This window comes from Pongo pygmaeus, chromosome 1 (genome assembly GCF_028885625.2).
Source record: "Pongo pygmaeus isolate AG05252 chromosome 1, NHGRI_mPonPyg2-v2.0_pri, whole genome shotgun sequence".
NCBI lineage: Eukaryota > Metazoa > Chordata > Mammalia > Primates > Hominidae > Pongo > Pongo pygmaeus.
In genome coordinates, this window is record NC_072373.2 from 197,259,135 (window position 1) to 197,281,046 (window position 21,912).

At 43.1% G+C, this 21,912-nt stretch overlaps 1 protein-coding gene across 8 annotated transcripts in view; it reads right to left on the reverse strand.

Moving 5' to 3' along the window:
* Nucleotides 1–19,437, reverse strand: part of ZSCAN20 (zinc finger and SCAN domain containing 20) — a 29,064-nt gene extending 9,627 nt beyond the window's left edge. For 2 of the 8 annotated variants that reach the window (XM_054452479.2, XM_054452477.2), the window contains exons 1-6: nt 19,377–19,437; nt 12,370–12,896; nt 3,428–3,614; nt 2,884–2,960; nt 2,473–2,557; nt 327–1,004 (exon numbers count right to left, since the gene is read on the reverse strand). In XM_054452479.2, the coding sequence (XP_054308454.1) occupies nt 327–1,004; nt 2,473–2,557; nt 2,884–2,960; nt 3,428–3,614; nt 12,370–12,786 (1,444 nt within the window). In that variant the 5' untranslated portion in view covers nt 12,787–12,896; nt 19,377–19,437. The remainder of the gene's footprint in view (nt 1–326; nt 1,005–2,472; nt 2,558–2,883; nt 2,961–3,427; nt 3,615–12,369; nt 12,897–19,376) is intronic. The other 6 variants (XM_063657567.1, XM_054452480.2, XM_063657556.1 and 3 more) reach the window with 5 other exon arrangements.
* Nucleotides 19,438–21,912: the final 2,475 nt, after the last annotated feature.

The following is a 21,912-nucleotide window of genomic DNA, read 5'->3' on the forward strand; positions in this document are numbered from 1 at the left end:
AATATATAAATACAAGAATTTAAAGTTCATTCATGTAACGTCGATGATCATCCCATACTACCAGTGACACTTTTGGAAATACTGGATTCACTCTTTGAGGCCCCTTAAGGCTTTAAAAATGTTTGCTTCTATAACTAAGAAGACTTTTGCAAAGAGACTTGGTCATGGGAAAAGAAAGTTGGAGTTTGAGGATACCTAAGGAATGTAGCTCTTCACTCTAGTGGCTTCAATCCAGACTTGCAGCCTGTGCCCTGACCTCAGGGAATAGCAGTCTAGCTGGTAGGAGGATTGGAAATCTGAATCTGACTAAACCCCCATGTTCTTACCAATACGACTCTGGAACAGAGCTGGGGCCCCTGCAATCCTGGGCCCCTGGGTAGACTCATCATTGACCAGGCCAGCACCATTACAGTCTTCTGCCATTTCTTCAGGCTCCCAGCCCCCTTCCTCCTGCTCATCCATCTCTGCGTCACTATCCCCGAGCCTGGGAAGTGCCACGGCCTCTCCTGGGCCATCTGTGGCTCTGATGGCTGTCCGAGCCCTGACCAGGGCCTCCAGCTCCTCATAGAAGGGGCAGGTACCTGGTGGGTGGCTGCTCTTCGCTTTCCGGTAATTCCGTAGGAGGTTTTTGACCCTATAGCGACATTGCTCCAGTGTCCGCAGGAAGCCCCTTGCCCTTAGCCGCTCTGCAATGGCCCGATATACCTGGCGGTTCTGGTGACAAGTCCGGAGCTTTTCAGAGAAAGGAGATTCGCTCAAAATTGCCAGGAAAGTCTTGGTCTCCTCATAGCCCCAGTGAACACCTGACACCTTCATGTCCTCCACATCCCACTGGTATTGTTCCTCCCAGGCTCTTGAATCCCTCCAGGTCAATGCCTGAGCTGGCTCATTATCCAGGCTGTAATCTGCAGTGCTCCTTTTCCCAGAATTTATAAGACTTAGACCCCAAAACTCTGGTCCTTGCTCTTTCTCGGAGGTATTTCTTGGTTTTGAAACTGGAACTCCTACAAAAGGAAGAGAAATGACAGAGTAGAAATGGTCTGTTGAGCGGCATGTTTGTCCAAAATCTCCCTGAAACTTCTATCTTTTCCTTGCAAGAGGCTGATGAGAAATTCCCATGTTGATCTCATAAAATGTCTACAGGAATAGGGAGAGAGAGGAGGTAACACGACCACTATATGAGAAATGTTAAGTGACCTGTTTACTTTGTTCATTTGTTTGTTGTTGTTGTTGTTGTTGTTGTTGTTATGAAACATGAAACATCATATAAGAGTGACTCATTGGTCCACAGATGGGCACATGGCCTAAATTGGCCCAATTAGACTGAACTCTAAGGCTGGAGGAAAATGGTGTGTGTGTGTGTGTGTGTGTGTGTGTGTGTGTGTGTGTGTGTGTGTGTGTATGTATGTGTGTGTGTGTGTGTGTGTGTGTGTATAGTGAGTCTCTGTCCTGCTAGGCATCCATTGCCACCATTGGCATCTCTCTTTTGACCATAAAACAAAACAGCTTTAATATGAAGCTAACACTGAGGATGGCAGACAGAAATAAAGAACACAGACCCATTAGGACATTGCTCAGCTAGTCTGTACTGTGGCTGGAGCATGTCCTCCTCTGGACTTCTAATAATGTGAGAAAATAAATTTCCTTATTTTTAAAAGTTAGCTATGTTTAATGGACTGCTATCCCAACAGCTCCCAGCCCTAACAAAATAGGAAGCCTTTAATTGAAATAAATATTTGAAGAAAACTAGATGAAAAGGGTTTAAAGAGGTATAAGGATAATCTAATTCAGCATTTCCCGAAATCTGTTCCTTTGAACACTATTTCCCCCAGATATCATGTGTAAAAAGGGGTTCCACTGTCAAGCAAGTAGCCAGCGAGCTTCTGGTATCTAAACTTACCATGAGTCAGGCCTATCAGAGTCTCTTCTATTTCAGCTATTCACGTGTCTAACTCCCCGCACAGTGATCCCAGGCTCCACAGGGAAACGGCTCCCTATTATTTGGCTTGCCACATAGGAGTGCTCACATAGAAAGGAGTCTGTGCTGCTTATATGAGCTTCAGGTATTTTGGGCTCTGTGATATTTATTCCTATTGGGTTTAATTCATTGGTCTCATGGGTTTAGTTCACTTAAGTCTGCCTGAGAGAGAGATCCTGTTTACAGTGCTAAAAAAATCTGATTTCTGAGATGGCAGGCCAGGCCTGGCCCCTGGACTGTGGTGAATGGACTGAGGTAAGGAAGGTAATGTGCCCAGAGAGGGCAGGCTCTTGGAAGCCATCCTGCCACCCCGTCTCCAGGCAGACTCCATCCCTGCCATAGGAGTGCTGGCTACAAAGGGCAAGTCTTCTTCCTATGTCTGAAATTCCAGAGACTGCAGAGCCATGATTCTTAAAGGAGCGGCAAAACCCTCTTTGGGAACTGAGTGTATCAGAAGCATGACAACATCACCTTCAGAGGGTACGTCTCCTTACCCAGGCACACGCTGTTCCCACAGTTGTCTCCTGGGGGGTCTTTACAGAGCTCCTTCTCAGCATGTTTGCCAGGGCCCAGGGCTTCCTGCGAGATGCACAAGACAAGGACCCCAAACATCACTGACCTTTGACAACAGCCTAGGAACCCTAGCAGGCTCCCAGGAAAGATGATGGGAACAGAGGGATACCATGTGTGAAGCTGGCATCATAAGGAGCAGGATGGCCATTTGGTACATACATGTGTTTGGGGATGTTTGGGGCCCAGCAGGCTGGGGGTGAAGGGCAAAGGCTAACACCCTGGGCCTCACGCCCTTTTGCTGAGCAGAGGTCATGGAGAGAGAGGAGGAACACTGGCGGGGCAAGAGCACAGGAGCAGCAATGACAGGAAAGGAAGAACGAGTAGCAGCTTACCTGGGACTCAGCTGTCACCTCCCAATCTCCAACGCTCCCCATCTTTGGGAGAGTAGGGACTCGGGGAGTGAGGACAGCTGAGGAAAAGAAAAAGTCACTGAAACCCAAGCTCTGGTTCCCAAAAAATCACCTCCCTTTGAGATCGGCTTTCCAAAAGTCACACTTGGATCAAGCTAGGGCTATCCCTATGGCCAGTGCAGACTTCCCCTTTACTTCCCCTCTAGAGTGTGTAGCTCCTAAGCTGCTGTGAGTGGTGTGCCATGTGGGAGATGCCAGCCCTGACCTCCTGTGATCACCACCCACCCCTGTCCCAGCCTGCACCTGCTGCAGGACTCCAGCTACAGCAGGGCATGATGACATCATCGACAGCCACAGCCTCTTTACGAGGCTGGCTTACTTCTCAGTAAGTGTGCCCACCATACTGCAGCCTATCCCTTGCCCTGAATTCTGCACATCCTTCTTCCCCATGCACCCTTCCTCACCTCCCATCCCTCTCCCCTGCAGAAGGCCTCATTCCCTAATGTTCTCAGATTCTTGTACTCACCACTCTCTTTCAAAGGCTGTGGTGCCATCTTGGCATTTAGATGATTGGGAAGGTCAGGGCATGTATTCTTCACCCCCTTCTTCTGGGACTGTCCCTCAGGCCAGGGATCCACTGGCTGCAGCTGAAAGCTCTGAGCTTCTTCCCCTGTCTTTAAGGGCCTGGTCTCTTCTGTATACAATTCCAGTTCCTACACACAAATAGTCAAAATTCCCAATCATCAATTCAATAAGACCCACTTTGGTATTTTGAGTACAACTGCAGTCCAGAGGCTAACAGGCTCTTTTAAGATCCAAAATGGTTTGAAATAGGATGAGAAAGCCATCAGAGTGAGTTCGGTAGGTAGACCAGTATTTATACCACCAAATGAGTACCATCTGTCGAACACAGGGTGGCGATCCAAGTGTTTCAATGAGAGTCCCACTGTTCAAAACATTTTTGATTCATAAAGAGATAAATTATGTAAAATTTGTGTAACATTAAAAAATAACCCATAAGCATCAAAAATAGGTTGCTTACTTTTTAAATGATCAAAAAAAGATAAAAGTTACCAAGTTGTATATTAAAAGGCAAAGGGAGGCATAAAAACAGGAAAAAAATATAAAATTATAACCCCAAATGCAATTGCTCTAAATATCTCTGCTGAAAGAGAAAAACATTTTTAAAATAAAATTTTTAAAAAGGACAAAGAATTACAGATGGAGGCTGGGTGCAGTGGCTCATGCCTGTAATTCTAGCATTTTGGGAGGCTGAGGCAGGCGAATCACTTGATGCCAAGGGTTCAAGACCAGCCTGGGCAACATAGCAGACCCTCACCTCTATAATAAATAAATAAATAAAATTAACCAGGCATGATGGCACATGCCTGTAGCCCCAGCTACTCAGGAGGCTGAGGCAGAAGGATCACTTGAGCCCAGAAGTTTGAAGTACCAGTGAGCTGTGATCATGCCACTGCACTCCAGCCTGGACAATGGAGTGAGAACTTGTCTCAAAAAAAGAAATTAGATGGAATTTTAAAATGAGATAAGAGTATGTTTTGTTAATCTTACAATAGAAGGACAGGCAAAAGACAAGGCACTCTAACTCAAAAGGAAAAAGGAAGTGGCAATTTTCATTTCAATGTTGGATTTCAGGCAAAAAAAAAAAAGGTACTCAGAGATATAGAGAAGATATTTAAAATAAAAGGGAATAATCAACTAAAATAACATTACCCAATCAACTTCATCAATCATACAGCTAATTTCTTATCTCTATTTCTCAGCTGGTTCCAAGTTCAGAGGTAGAGAGGTCAAGGTGTTACCCAGGCTATAAAACCTCCAAAATATAACAATCTCAATACTTTATAGAAACACCTAACTTTTAAAAACGTATTTCAATTTTTTTCAATAGATAATAGACTCACATGGTTTAAAAACAGAAAATACATACACGGGTATATTCAGTGAAAATGCCCCACCTCCATCCATCTTCATCCCATCGACCCCGTTCTTTTCCCCTCTCCTCATCACAGGTAACCATGTTCTTCTGCATTCTTTCAGAGTTTCTTTCTACATACAAGCAAATGTAAATGTGTATTCTTAGCTTCCCTCTTTTTTATACAAAAACTTATGACTAGATATACTGCTCTGAGTCTTATTTTTTTGAACCAAAATAATAACAACTATCTTCATTAACTTACTGAGTTTGCCAAACTTAGCTCCAAAACTTTTTTGGCTGGACTGAAAATTCAGATCCACTCACAGAGAAGGATTTTTACCATTGAGAAGACATATAGGAATGGGCCATGAGCATCAAGGGCCATTCCAAATAAGAAGATCCACCAGTGTCCTGTGTGACTTCACGGGGAGAAAACATCTGCTTATCAATCTTCTTATATGGTCATGTTAAAAAAAAATTCACTTTGTTATCATTAGAATCTACAGAGGAACTGTGTGACTAAATTCAACAACAATCTTTACTCTCAACCCCAGTGCCTCCAACTATTACCATCCCTAAGCAAAGATTCTGATTCCATAGATGGTAATTTTGGACACAGAAAGAAGTAGATTCAAGTGACAACCAGGAGACAAAAAATTAGTAGGTCAGACTTCTAGTTTCCAAGAAGTCTGTAGAGTCTAGAAGTTGCCACTCTAGACTCTACAGTAACAAGTAAAAAGCTGAACAAACTGAAAAAATCAACAACTCTCCTTAGATCTGTCAGAGAAGTGAGGTCACAGGGCAAACCACTCTCCCCAAAATTGGAGAGACAAACAGGTAGAATCAGAGAATCACAACTTAGTGGAGCAGAAGCCTCTGTGGGAACCAGTGCCAGGGGAGAAAAACCTAAACTGTAATTGACGAACTGCTAGAAGGTCAGTGTGGACAACTCTGAGAGGTAAAAACTCCAGGGCACTTAATCACTGAGCAGGGGCACATTTTTGTAAGTTTTATCTCCAGGAGCTCAACCAGATCCTCACAGTGAATATCAGAGAAAAATCTCTTCATGCTTATGGCAGATGGCAGGAAAAAAGAACCATTTTGAAATATGCCAGGGCACTCTGCTCTTCTTAATAAGTCCTGTCCTCAGCAGAAACTATTTTACCAAAGCCTAACCTAACTGTCGGAAGAGAAATATGCAATTCCAGCTCCCTCTGCTCTTCCACATGGAAGATAAGAAATACCCAGTGCAGCCCCCTCTAGGCATCCTGTCCCACCTAAGATGGGAAAAAATTGAGAAGCACTGGCAAAGGTCAGAGTCCAGGGACACAGGTACACCAATATAAGACCTAGAAAAAAGAAGAGCAAACTAAATCCAAAGTAAGCAGAAGAAAAGAAATAAAAATTGAAGCAGAAATAAATGAAATTTAAAACGGGAAATCAATAGAGAAAATCAACAAAACCAAAAGCTAGTTCTTTGAAAAGATTAATAACATCAATAAGCCTCTAGTCAGACTAAGAAAAAAGACAGTCCAGGCACAATGGCTCACACATGTAATCCCAGCACTCTGGAAGGCCAAGGCAGTGGATCATTTGAACCCAGGAGTTCAAGACCAGCTTGGGAAACATGGTGAAATCCCATCTCAACAAAAAAAATATATACAAAAATTAGCTGGGCATGGTGGTGTGGACCTGTAGTCCCAGCTACTTGTGGGGCTGAGGCAGGAGGATTGCTTAAGTCCAGGAGGCAGAGGGTGCAGTGAGCCAAGGTCCCACCACTGCACTCCAGCCTGAGTAACAGAGCAAGAACCTGTCTCAAAAATAAAAAAGAAAAGAAGAAAGAAGACAAATTATTAATATCAGAAATGAAAACAGAGACATCACTACAGATCCCACGGACACTGAAAGTATAATAAAGGAATATTATGAACTACATAAATGTTAATAAAGGAATATCTACGGCCACACACTTGATAACCTAGATGAAAAAGACCAATTCCTTTACCCACCCCATCTGCCAAAACTCACACAAAAATAAACAATCTGAATAGGCCCATATCTATTAAGGAAATTGACTGAATAATTAATAACCTTCAACACAAAGCACCAAGCTCAGATGGGACCACTAGTGAATTCTACCAAACATTTAAGGAAGAAATTATAACAATTCTCTACTATCTCTTCCAGAAGATAGAAGCAGAGGGAATGTTTCCTTATTTATTCTATAAAGCCAGCATTTACCCTAATACCAAAACCAAAGAAATTACTTACAAGACAAGAAAGCTACAAACCAATATTCCTCATGAACAAAGATTCAAAAATCGGCTGGGTGTGGTGGCTCAGGCCTGTAATACCAGCACTTTGCGAGGCCAAGGCAGACGGATCACCAAGTCAGGAGTTCGAGACCAGCCTGGCCAATATGGTGAAACCCCATCTCCACTAAAAATACAAAAATCAGCCGGGTGTGGTTGCGGATGCCTGTAGTCCCAGCTACTCGGGAGGCTGAGGCAGGAGACTCGCTTGAACCCAGGAGGCAGAGGTTGCAGTGAGCTGAGATCATGCCACTGCACTCCAGCCTGGGCGACAGAACCAAAAAGACTCAATCTAAAAAAAAAAAAAAAAAAGATGCAAAAATCCTCAACAAAATATTAGCAAATCAAATCCAACAATGTATAAAAAAGAAATTACACACCACAACCAAGTGGGATTTATCCCAGGTATGCAAGCCTGGTCCAACATTTGAAAATCAATTAAGGTAACCCATCACATCCACGGGCAAAAAAAGAAAAATCACATGATCATATATTAAATCAACAGATGCAGAGAAAGCATTTGACAAAATCCAACACACATGATAAAAACTAGGCAAACTAGGAATAGAGGGGAACTTCCTCAACTTGATAAAGGACATCTACAAAAAACCTATAGCTAACATCCTACTTAATGGTAAGAAACACAGTGCTTTTGCACTAAGATCAGGAAAAAGGCAAGGATGTTCTCTCTCACTATTCTTTCATACTGGAAGTCCAGACTAATACAAGATAAGAAAGGAAACAAAAGGTACGTAGATTGGGAAGAAAGAAAAAGACTGTCTTTGTTCACAAATGACATGATTGTCTATGGAGAAGATCTAAAAGAATCAACAAAAAAAACCTCTGGGAACTAATAAGCAGTTATAGCAAGGCTGCAGGGTACAAATATGCAAATATGCAAAAGTCAATCGCCTTCCTATATACCAACAATGAACAAGTAGAATTTGAAATTAAAGGCATAATAACATTTACATTCTCATCCAAAAAAATGAAATATTTAGGCATAAATCTAAGAAAATATGTAGAAGATTTACATGGGGAAAACTACCAAAGAAAGGCATCAAAGAAGAACTAAATAAATGGAACAATATTCCATGTTCACAGATAGAAAGGCTCACTGTCGTCAAGATGTCAGCTTTTCCCAATTTGATCTACAGATTCAACACCCAATCAAAATCACAGAAGTTTATCTTGTGGATATCAACAAACTGACTGTAAAGGCTTTTTTTGTTCGTTTGTTTTTCTTTTTTTTTTTTTTTTCCAATAGCAATGGGGTTTCATCATGTTACCTAGGCTGTTCTCAAACTCCTGGGCTCAAACAATCCGCCCACTTCGTCCTCTCAAAGTGCTGCGATTACAGGTGTGAGCCACTGCACCTGGCCATGTGCAGTTTATATGAAGAAGCAAAGACCTGGAATAACCAACTCAATATTGAAGGAGAAGGAAAAAAATCAAAGGAATGACACACCTGACTTCAAGATTTACTATAAACTACAGTAATCAAGACAGTGTGGTATTGGCAAAAGAATAAAGCGATCAATGGAACAGAATAGAGACCCCAGAAATAGTCCCACATAAAGATAGTCAACTGAACTTTGATAAAGGAGCAAAGGTAATACAGTGAAGCAAATATATTTTCAACAAATGATACTAAAACTGGACATCCACATGAAAAAAAAAGCTTATATCCTATCCTTCACAAAAATCAACTCAAAATGGATCACAGACCTTAATGTTAAAATGAAAAACTATAAAATTCCTAAAATATAGGAGAAAACTGAGATAATGTTAGGTATAGCAATGACTTTTTAGATACAAAATCAAAGGCACAATCCATGAAAGAAATAATTGATAAGCTGGACTTCATTAAAATTAAAAAATTCTGCTCTATGAAAGATACTGTCAAGAGAATGAGAACACAAGCCACAGACTGGGAGAATATATTTGCAAAACACACATCTGATAAAGGACTGTTACCCCGAACATACAAAGAACTCTTAAAACTCAACAGTAAGAAGACAAACAACCCAATTTAAAAATGGGCAAGACTTGAACAGTCACCTCACCAAAGAAAATATACAGATGGCAAGTAAACATATGAAAACATGTATAACATGGTAGGTTATTAGTGAATTGCAAATTCAAACAACAGTAGAATTGCAAATTCTACCTATCAGAATGGCCAAAATCCAAAACACCAAATGCTGGCAAGGATGTGGGGCAACAAGAACTCCCATTCATTGCTAATAAAAATGCAAAATGGTACAGCCACTTTGGATGACAGTTTGGCAATTTCTTACAAAGGTAAACATACTCTTACCATATGATCCAGCAATCATGTCCCTTGGTATTTACCCAAATGAACTGAAAACTAGGTCCACACAAAAACCTGCATATGAATATTTACAGCAGCTTCATACATAACTGCCAAAACTTTGATGGAACCAAGATGTCCTTCAGTAGGTGAGTAGATAAATAAACTGTGGTACATCTACACAATGGAATATTGTTAAGCATTAAAGAGAAATGAGCTAACAAGCCATGAAAAGACGTGGAGGAAACTTAAATGTATACTACTAAGTAAAAGAACCCAATCTGAAAAGGCTATATACTGTATGATTCCAACTATGTAACATTTTTTAAAAGGCAAAACTATGGAGACAGTATAAAGATCGGTGTTGCCAGGGGTTGGGGGAAAGGAAGAATAAACAGGTAGAACACAGAAGGTTTTTACAGCAGTGAAGCTACTCTGTATGTCACTACAATGATAGATACATGTTACTATGTCACTATAATAGTAGCTACAGTTTATAATAGGGCTCTTAATGTCATACATTACAGAATGAATAACATTAAGAGCCCTAACATAAACTGCTACTTTGAGTGATGATAATGATGTATCACTGTAGGTTCATCAATGGTAATAAATGTATTGCTCTGGTGCAGGGATGTTGATAGTGAGGCTTGTCGGGGAGGGATGGGAACTCTCTGTACCTTCTGCTCAATTTTGCTGTGAGCCTAAAACTGCTCTAAAAAATAAAGCCTGTTTTTAAAAAATCCCTGTGCACCTGATGGAGAGGGGGCATCTGACAGAGAGGGGGATTCAACAAGATGGTGATGACAGAAGAAACAAGTAACAATCACAAAATAGCAGAGCTGAAAGATCCCTTTTAGGAAACTACCTTAGGGGCCATTTAGTCCTGTAGGCACCATCCTTTTTCAGGTTCACTTTGAGGAATATTGTAACTATATTTCATCCCATTATTAAGACTTGAAAAATTTTACTTGCAGAGAATGCAACTAAGTTCTATATCTTGCAATGTAAGATCACAAGCTACATTTGCACCTGAAAAAAAAAAGCTCCTCTGCTACTTGTCCATTTGTTTTGAAATTTGTGAGCACTCAGGAGCAGGTAGGAAAGTTTAAAAATAAAAAAGCCACAGTAAAAACAAAAATACATAACAGAGAAGATTCCATTACCTTATTTTTTTCTCAATTTTAGAAGCAGTTCAACTTTTGGTCAGCTCACAGGGGCATAATTTGAGAACCTGTGGTCTAATCCAACCCTCTCATTTTACAGATGAAGAATCATAAAGACCTTGATTTAAATCAATTTTCATCTCTGGGTCTCAAGTTCTTTACCTTCCAACTATGAAGCCCTAAAACTTCCATTTGTTTCTTCACTGCCACTTAAGACAAACAGCTGGTTTCTTTAAAAGAAATAATATAGGGGGGTGGGGTGGTACATTAAAATAAGGCACACTCTCTCATACTTAGTTCTGTAACTTTATATATTAGTCTCCCTGTATCTTCAATCAGTTTGTAAAGGAATCCAAAGAGCAAAGCCACCGGTCTTAAACCTTTGCTCCCCCAACCTCACACTGTATAGAACTTTACAGTTTAAATGTACAGAAAACCCCTGCCATTTGCAAGGGATATGTTCCCAAACCTGTAATTTCCCCCAGCAAAATGTGGGTAAGTAAAACATCACAAGAATTACTAACTATAACAAGTGGAGAAAAAGTCATGTTTAGATGAAGTTTCTGGATCCAGCTAAAGGATCTGTTCTACATATACCAGTTTTGAAGCAGGATTCAAAATGTGTGTCATAGCAAAATTATACATTATATCATGGGCTTTCAGGGGTCACTTGCAAATTGTTGAAACTGCGAATGTTAAATCCATACTTTCATTTCCCTTACCTCAGCTCTATCACGTAGTTATATACAGTTAGATAAGTTACTTATGTCTCCATGTCTGCTTACCCATTTGGCAAATGGCAATGATAACAGCACCTACCTTATTGGATTGCTGGGTTGATTAGATGAGGGCTATATATATAAGCTTAGACCAGTATCTGACACACAGTGAGTACTCACAAAATGTCAACTAATATCTCACTTGAGCCTCATGGCTTAGAGGTATTTTAATTTCCATGGTTTGCAGAGGAGGCATCTGACATGCAGTAGAAAGAATAATGACCTTGGAACCTAAGGATTTGGCTTTAGGCTCTGGTCTATTCACTGATGACCTTTGTGGGCCACTTGGCATTTTGTTTTGTTTCGTTTGTATTTTTTGTAGAGACGGGGTTTCGCCATGTTGCCCAGGCTGGTCTTGAACTCCTGAGCTCAAGCAATCCGCCTGCCTCAACCTCCCAAAGTGCTAGGATTACAGGCGTGAGCCACCACTCCCGGCCAACTTTTTGGCTCTTAGTTTAATCTATAAAATGGGGACAACAGTACTATTTCTGTCTACCTACATTACTGCCGTAAGCACTCCGAGACATCACATATGCAGAAAGATTTTGTTAGGTATAAAACACGAGTTAATCATATTGTGAATATGGTAGTGGGAGGCAGTCTGGAGTAGTGGTTAGGCATACCAGCTCTAGAGTTAGAATGCCTGAGTTCAAATCCTGACACTACCATCTAGCAGCTGTTGAGACCCTGGGCAACTTACCTATCTTTTCTCTGTCTCTGTTTTCTCACTGGTAAAATTAGGATAATAGTACCTATCTCATTAAATTGTTGACAGGATTAAGTGGGTTAATACATGTAAAGCACTTAGAACACTGCCTGGTATACAGTAGTGGTCAATAAGTGTCAGTTCTCAATAACTATTGTTATTTTTATTGTGAATTTGGCAATTATTAACCTAGTCACAACCCCGCTGCCTTGCCTGACCCACTCCTCTGCAGGAGAAGACTGTTTGTCTCACCGACTGTACTGCAGTCCTGGTCTCTCGGTGCCAATCCTCCACCAGGGCCACAGCCTCCTCACCACTCTCAGGGTGGCGTGCCTGCACCCAGGTCTGGACCTCCCTAGGCAAGATAGTCAGGAACTGCTCCAGCACGAGCAGCTCCAGGATCTGTTCTTTGAGACGGATCTCCGGCCTCAGCCAACGACAGCAGAGAGCCCAGAGCTGGCTGAAGGCCTCGTGGGGTCCAGCTGCATCCCTGTATTGGAATTGCCTGAAGCGCTGGCGGGAAGCCTCTGGGCCAGAGACAGAGTCACGGTCCTTCTCCCGGAGTTTGGATTCTGATCCCCAAGAGTCCTCCTCCAGTTTCACAATCAGGAGTTCTTCAGGCTCTGGCTGTGGAGATGCCTGGGCTTGCAAATCCAGGGCCACAGCCATTCTCTACCCCAGACGCCTCACTTCAGCTACGCTGTCCTTATCCAATGTCTTCCTGCATCTACGGTGAGTCCTTCAAGAGGCTCCTAGAAAACGGACGGCTCCCCAAGGCTCTAAGGCAGAAAGACAAAGGATAGAGTGTGAGCAAAAGGATGCAGAAGCTTCATTCTCCCCCTTCCCCCATATCTTCCGCCACCTTTGCCCGGGGGCAGAGGTGCTAAGAGATGCCCCTTTCCCATAGGCAGGAAGCAAGGCCACAATCTGGCACCAAAGCCAGTAGCACCTACCTTACTTGACTGCCGGGTTGATTAGATGAGGGATATATATAAAAAGCTTAGACCAGTGTCTGACACACAGTGAGTGCTCACAAAATGTCAATTAATATCTCATTTGAGCCTCACACTTTGCAGGAAGACAGCACAGTATTCAATCCTCTAGGTCATGCCTGAACACCTTAGCCTGGCATCCCACACCTCCATGATCTGGCCCAGTGTAGACTTCCTCCCTCCTACACATGTCCAAAGTCCAGCCTTCCCTCAAGTTGGGTTCCAAATGTCACCCCCTCCATAAGGCCTTTCTTCCCTAATCTTAAAGCTTGGCTGGCATTCCTCTAAGGATGTTCTCCTTGCAAAATCCAACAACTCTACGCTATCCCCTGGTCATCCCACCCATTTGGCATTATTCATCATCCCTACACATGACTCCTAAAACTCCAGCAAGGACCTGTTTCCAGACCTCCAGACCCCAAAATCCAAACCCCTTCATGACACTTCTACTTGACTGTCCCTTAAGCACCTCAAACTCAATGAGTCAAAAACTGGATTTGTTATTTTCTCCTGCAATCATGTCTGCCTTCTGAAGCTCCACCTTCCATGAAGGCACTGCCATCAAGTTCTCCACACCAGAAACCTGGTCATCATCATTCTCTAAGATCCCCCAAATCCAATTCATCACCACGTTGTGTCCACTTGGCATCTCCATCTCCAATGCTACCACTTCAGTGCAGAGAATCATCATGTCTTCCACCTGATCCGTCTCCTAACACATCCCTGCCTCCACTCACCTCACCCCAACCTCTGCTCTATTCTTTGCACAACAACCAAACTAGATCAAAGCCTCACTACACCACCTCCCTGCTAAACACCCTCCAGTGATCTACCATTTCCCTCAGGACAAAGCACAAGCCTTAACCAAGTCTCCAACTCATCTCTTTACCATGCTCCACTAGTCATGGTGCTCCAGAAGCACAGCTTCCAGATCTTACACCACGCTGCCCTGTGAACCTTCCCCTCTTTGGGAAGGTCTCCTTTGGGAATGGTCTCCTCCCTTCCTTCAGCTAGCAAGGTCTCAGCTTAAATTGCTCTTTTTCCATGAGGCCTTCCCTGCACCCTGAAACAAGATTCAGTCCTCGACCACAAGCTACCATAGCATCTTACATTTTCTCTACCATAGCCCTGATCATCCTTTACTGTAATTTTCTTACCCACTAGATCATTAGCTTCCCAAGAGACCTAGCACCGTGCTCAGCACATATAGGGAGTACTCAATAAATAATAGTCATGAATGATCGACTAATGATGATGGTGTGTCATTAAGCAAAGATTGCAATTAATCCCTTTCTGTGCACACTAGATAAAAAATAAATGACCTTCCTGCTCATGCCAAAAGGAATTCCTTTCTCTTTTATTTCCATGTCTCTGTGACACTTACCACTTTCTAAACTGTATGAGACATTGTCTGAGAAGGATGTGCGTATCTATGTGTGTCCCAGAGGAGATTACAGCCTCTCTGATGGCACCCATGCTGGGTTATCTGAAAAAATGAGCTCTCTGTGTCATCCCAACAAGTCTGGGTGACATAAAAAATGCCCACTCAAAGGAGATCATTAGCTGCTTCCAAGTGGGAATGACACAACTGAATTGAGAATGGAGAGATGGTGGTATTTTTCATTTTGGGCAATCTGACTGGACTGAAGAGAAACAAGGCAAGGGTAATAAAAATTAAAGTCTTGCCCTAAAGGCCTCCATATGCTTAGGAAGAGGCTTAAAGCACAACTCATGGCTACCTGGCAGCTTCCTACTCATCCTTCAACCACCAGCTCAAATGTCACCTACTTTGATAGGAGTTCCTTGACATGCCCTTTTCATGTCCTGCCCTCCAAGAATTGCCTCCCTGATCCCATATCCCCAAAGCAATTGGTACATACCTCTAATATAGGTATTACCCTACACTATTGTAGTTACCTGTCACTATATCTGACAGCCCCATTATACTATATTACTAGAATCAGTATTGTATGTTACTCATTTCTGTATCCACAGTGCTCAACCCAGTATCTGATAAATAGCAGGGCCATTAAAAAGTTTTATTACCATGTATTAAAATGATAAACCTGGTATATCAAAAGCCTAATGGGATACGGATGATCAATAATTTATATTAAACTAAACTATTTCTGTCTACCTACATTACTGCTATAAGCACTCAGAGAGATCACATATGTAGAAAGATTTTGCCTTTCATGAAATTTCTTTTTGAACCTAAAGAATTCGCCTTTCATGAAATTTCTTTTTGAACCACAACCTTACTGATGCATGAGTTCAAACACATTTCTGTCACCCTCTCACACAAGGAGTAATTCATCAATCATTTATAGAGTACCTGCTATACCCTGTTTGGAAGCTACAGATCTACCAGCAGCTGGGACTGACAGTCCCTACCTTCAGTAAAATTACAGTCTAGTGAGACAGACAGTCAATAAGCAAGCAAAGACATTTGCATTCCTGCATAAACAGGACACTACAACAAAATAGACAATTAGCAGTCACACCAGGCCCAAAGCTCAGAGTCTCAGATTATAGGTATTTTCTCCTGGAAAGACTTGAAAGTCCCAAAGGTTTGTTTCAAATAGAAATCGGAAAGCCCCAGGGACCATATATCACCATAACCTTTTCTTTCTAAGGAACCATAACCGTAACTTTCTAAGGAAGTTAGACCGAAGTATGGATAGCAGGCTATTGTGGGGAGAGGGAGGCCAACAGAGTCGGCCAACAGCCGGGTGACTTCACACAGAAGTGAACAAGGGAAAATGGACCGGGGCATTCCTCAGTTCCGAGATGACCAGGAATATAGAGCCTCATTAGGAACAGCAATTTCTAAGAGTACCCCTTTACTGAGTGCCCACAAGGTGCCAGGCACAGTGCTGTGTTCCACATTCATAATCTCACTGAAGCCTCCAGGCAGCAATTGGAGTCTCATTAGGTGTTGAGCTGCATTTCACTGACCGTAACTTCCACTACAAAGATCAGAAAGAGAGAAAGAGAGCCGGGCGCGGTGGCTCACGCCTGTAATCCCAGCACTTTGGGAGGCCGAGGCAGGCGGATCACAAGGTCAGGAGTTCGAGACCAGCCTGGCCAACATGGTGAAACCCTGTCTCTACTAAAAATACAAAAAAAAAATAAAAATAGGCAAGCGTGGTGGCTCATACCTGTAATCCCAGCTACTCAGGAGGCTGAGGCAGGAGAATTGCTTAAACCCAGGAAGCGGAGGTTGCAGTGAGCTGAGATCACGCCACTGCACTCCAGCCTGGGCAACAGAGCAAGACTCTGTCTCAGAAAAAGAAAAAAAAAAAAAAGAAAGAGAGAAAGAACATGATTTAAATAGTGCAGCCAGTTCCGTTCCCTATCTGTTCGAGAATAAACACGTGGTGGCGGCACCTAGGACTTCGCTATTCACCAGGTTGGTCTTGATTCCCTCGTGCCTCTCTTTCCACTAAGTGTGAGTAAAGTGTCTTTCATACCGCACAGTCCCTAACACAAGTGAATTCTCATCTAATGTTCAAACAAGAAAGCCCAGCCGTGCTGATTAGTTTATTTATTGAAAGGCAGCGTGTTAGTTTCTGAAATGGCTCCTTGCCAAAGGATTTTCAAACTAACTGTGATTTTTGGCTAAAGTGATTTTCACCCTTAGAATATTATTATCTGATAAGGTATGACTGCACTATATCCTCAATTACCTAAAGGGAAACTGAGTGTTTATGAAGACTCACTTAAGGTTACACAACTAGCAAGTGGCAGAGTTAGGGTCTAAGCCCAGATCCCTTTTCTCCAATCATTTTTCTTAACCACGTCTTATAGCCTCCTCTATGTGTGCTAGTCATCCAAACTCTTAAGATGACAGTACAGGAGAATGGAAAGAACATTAAGGCAAGAGTAAGCAGACTGGGGTTCCAGTTCCACTCCTGCCACTAATCAGCTGTGTTACTTTGGACAAGTCATGTAGCCCCTGTGGCTGCCTAGCTAGGCTGCAGCTTACAGCCTGATCCTACTCAGCAGTTGCCCTAGGTTCCCCAATTAGTATGATGGGGTAGAGCAAGGGAGAAGGGAGACTAGAGTCAGTGGCTACAAGTTTAAATGGGTATAAGGACCTAGCAATGTAAATGAGTCAATGACTGAAATGAACTGAGTGGGCACTACAGCCAACTATAGAGTGCCAGGGGAACATATGCCCAGAATATTCCTAAGCCTGCTGATTTTTCCAAAAAAAACTAGCACTCTGGATTTTTAAATGTTGGCAACCAACTCAAAATTGTTTCACACACTATGAGATTAAATAAAGCATGATGGTGGACTTCATTCAGCATGGGCTGTCGCTTTGCCACTTAGATTCAGCTAAGTGATCTCAAAGCTCTCTTCCAATATCCAGAAAGACCTAGAAAGAGTACAGAGCCTCCCAGGTCATGAGGGATAAGTGCTGACTGCCATCAAAATCAAGATCTCTTTACAAACACAGGGAAGCTGAGGGGCATCTTGACTCCTAAGGCAGTAAGTATGAATGTGGTCATGAGGAGCCCACTCAGTGAAAAGGGAAGAGAAGATGCTCTCCAGTTCCACGGGAAAGGCCAAGACTGGTCTGTGACCTCCAAAGAGAAAAAACTGGGAACTCTCAAAGGCTGTCAGGCCCATTTGGCTGACAGTCCAAGCAATGGCTTAAAGCAGGCTGACCTGACCTCACACATAAGGGCTTAAGCCAGGGAGAGCAAATAGGTTTCATTTAAAGCAGAAACTTCAATCAACTGGAAGTGGCTGCCTAGAGTAGTGTGCTGAGGGCTCTGAGTACTGTGTGAATATGTGCTGTGAACCAACCAATTAGCCATGACTGACAGGGACACAGGAAGGGGCACTGGCAGCACACATTCCATGTATTTGTCACCCCTGGCTTAAACTCCCATTGGCAATGAATCAGCTTCAGCTTCCAGCAGATAGCCTTGCCAGGCAGAGGAAGACTAAAGCTCCTGCCCTGGAAATCCACTGGCAATAAAAGTCTTCAAGGCTGGTATAGCAAAGCTTACCCTGCATGGTCTTCATTCACACATACATCAAGTATTTACTGCTTTACATCAAGTGTTTACTGCTCTAGACTGGGCAATGGGGAAACAGGTGATTGAGACATTGTTCCTGTCCTGGAGATGTTCACAGTCTAATGGAAGAGACACACACTTCACAGATAATTATGATCAAATGTGGTAATAGGAGAAGTTATGGGAGCTGAGGGTTGGGGGTGACTTAATTTGCTTAAGGGAATTGAGCAAAGTAAGAGTTGAATTTTTTTTAAGTTAAAGTAGTTCTCTTGGCAAAGAAGGTGAAGGGCAAGGAGAGAATATTCGAAGCTGAGAGAACAGCATATATAATGATGGAAAACCAAATGGCCTACCCAGGAAACGAGGAAAACCTTGACAGCCCTGGAGTGTGAGGTGCACGAAGATTAGGCTGCAAAAGGAGTTTATGAAGGACAAGGTGTTTGGACTTTACAGGTAATGGGAGCCAATGAAGGTTTTCAAGCAGAAGGCATAATCAGATTTGTAGGTGAAACAGATCACACTAGGTGCAATGTGTGTGTTCATGCTGGGAAACTGAAAAGGCTTCTGCAAAAACCCTACAAGAAAGAGGCCGACTGAAAAGATACTAAAAAAATTAAAGATCGGAAGATCCTTGGACGTGGAAGAATGCAAGAGGAATCAGTGGGTAAGCAGGTAGGTAGGTAGGTAAATGGGATGATCGTGCCACTGACTTCTATAAGACATAAGGAAAGAAGTGCAGGTTTGGGGCAGAACACAATAGCCAGTCCCATCCACTGGGTTCCAGAGGTAACAATCATTAGGGAAGTAACAAATTAGATATGCTTGTTCTAGACGAGAAGGTAGAGATTGAAACACTATTTTTAAGGTCGGGCTTCAAGCTCAGGCCCTCTTCACTTCTTGCCAGGGCCCCAGACCCTCTATCCTTTCCTCTGTGGTCTCCAGACCTTTCTATGACTCTCCCACCTCCAAAACCTCCCTCAAACCCCTCACCTTCAGACCCTTCTAAGGCCCTCCTCATTCCCAGGGCCCTCTATCTCCTCCTCATCCCCGACCCCTGTATGACCCTTCCCATCTCCGGCCTCTACATCCTCTGACCGTCCCTCACCCTCCACCCCCACATATAAGCTTCTTTCTCCCCTCTCATCTTCCCCAGCCCCCTGTGTCACCACCACCTCCTAAGTCTCCAGCCCAGAGCCTGCGTCTCAGCTGCCCCCGCCCCGCCACCCGGACTCACCCACCGAGACACCCACTTCACAACAGGGCGGAAGTGCTCCCGGGCTCGTGCAGGGAATGCTGGGACGCGGAGTCCGAGCGGCGCCACCCTGGGAATGGAACGTCTGAGACCACAATTCCCAGAAGGAACCGCGCGAGCGCCGGGGTCGGCCCCCTCCGTTTGCTGCCTTTCAGATGTCTTCAGCCAATAGATATGTCATCTTCTAACGGACCCTGGCACTGGAACAAATCGGAACGGGCGCGACACATGGGGGCGGGACCTGTTGCGATCCCGGCCTTTTTCATAGGCTCCCGAATAACAGCACCGCCCAATGGGAGGGCACTCGAGCAGAAGGGGGCCCAGTTCTTTTGAGGGGTCGAAGTGAGAGCCTCAGACCCTGAAAGATCAAAGCAGACACAATAAGAAATAAGAAGAGAGAATGACTAGAGGTGACCAGCCCGATAGGCAGGAGAGAACTGGACAGTTGTAGCTTTAATTTCCAGCTTAACAGCTAAGCTGTGTGACTTTGGAAGAATTCTGAACCTCGTTCTCTTCACCCATAAAATGAGGATAGTAATGGCATCCATGTCACAGAGTTTTGTGAACCTTCAATGAGATAATACACCTAAAACGATTAGCTCAGGGCCTGGCTCCTAATAATGCACAGCGATTGCTAGCTATTATTATGTAAATCAGTTAGTACAGAGCTTGGCACTTCGTAGGTGTTGGAAGAATGTTAATCATTATTACAGAATAATCCTCATATAAATGCGGGTGCTCTGTACCACTGTGAATATTTTGGGGCATGAACAATCTAATATGGTGTTGAGAATGTGGGCTTTGTAGTCAGACATGGATCCAAATCCCAACTCAACTACTTCGCAGCTGTGTGGCCTTGAACAAATTACTGCCATCTATTTTGTCTTTGGAATTTTCATCTATAAAATGCAAGTAATGTAAGAGAACTTACATCACAGGGTGTTATGTAGGTTAAATGAGACTATTTAGGTAAAAGTCTCTGAAGTCAAGCTGCTCGTGTCTGAAAGTTCTTACTTTCAAATGAAGGATGCAGGTCTTACCACTCGCTTTGTGAAACCTTGGGCAAATTACTTAGTTTCTTTATGCCTGCATTTTCCCAACTGTAAAATGGGAATGATAATACTTGCTTCTTCCTGAGACGGTTGTTGAGAGGAATTAATGGGAGAAGGTATGTAAAGAGCGTGACACATGTCTGACACACAGAAAGTGTTTAATAATCATTAGCTAGTCCAGGCACGGTGGCTCATGCCCATAATCCCGGCCCTCTGGGAGGCTGAGACGGAAGGATCGCTTTAGTCCAGGAGTTTGAGACCAGCCTGGGCAGCAAAGTGAGACCTCATCTCTATTTTAAAAAATAGAAAATACAATAAAATACATAATCATTAGCTATTATTATTATTATCAATGGTTATGTTGCTTAGGGAAAATTGACAATACCTAGCATCTGGTAAGGGCTCAATGCATGTTGGCTAGTGTTAAAATAGGAGAATTCTTAGTTTTAACGACCCAGTTTAAATTCCTTCTCTGTGAAACATGTTCCAACTTATTTGTAGTAATAACTCATGTGATTTTACTCAGTAAACATAATAACAACCTGTAAATACTCCTTGGTGTTGAAGTCTCACAGTAGCCCTATGAGATTGGTATTGTTTGCTCCGCTTTACAAAGAGGGAATGAGACTTAGAGAAACGAAGTGACCTGCTCAAGATCACAGAGCCAATAAGAACCAGGGCTGGGATTTGTCACCCCCTAGGCGTGTGACTGCAAAGGTCCTACACTGCATGAGGAAGAGACCATATGTGGAAGTAGGAGGGTTTGAGATGGGGAGGGACAGTGCAACACTGTGGGGTGCCAAGGGAGCCGGAAACATTTGAGAGAGTATCAGGATCTGAAGCTGGAGAGGCAGCTTTGCAGGGTCAGGTAAGGACGTGTCCACTTCAGCATCATCTGCCCTAAGAGAAAGAAGGGAGGCCAGTGTGCAGAGAGAGGAGAGGACATCATTACGACACAAGAGGGCGCGCCTCGCCCTAAATCCAGCCTCGAATTATTCTATGGTTTCCCTTAGCCTTTGTCTAATTAAAGCCTGGCATTCTACAGAAGAGAAAAACTAAGGAAGGCCTCAAGAGTCCAACTGCCCTTTAGTGCCATGTAGAAATAAGCAACAGAGCCTGAACCTGTTCCAGGTTCTCTCTGGTTCAGCACCCATCAGGATTTGGTTTGCAAGTGTTCTGTCTGCATTTGTCTACCAGGACTCTCTCTGATTTGGGCAGACACTAGGCTCTAAGGATGCAGAGATGAAGCAAACCTGGTCTCTGACCCCAGGGCCTGATCTCTAAACTTTCCCAATAGAGCGCTCCCATGAGTGAAGGCTTTTTGAGTTTTTGAGTTGAGCACACACTCCCAACATATGTGTATTTATTTACTTATAAATGATGTGCCTGTAATAGCTAACTTTCCTTGAACATTTGCAATGCATTATTAGGTCCTGCTCTCAGTGCTTTATATGTATTGACTCATT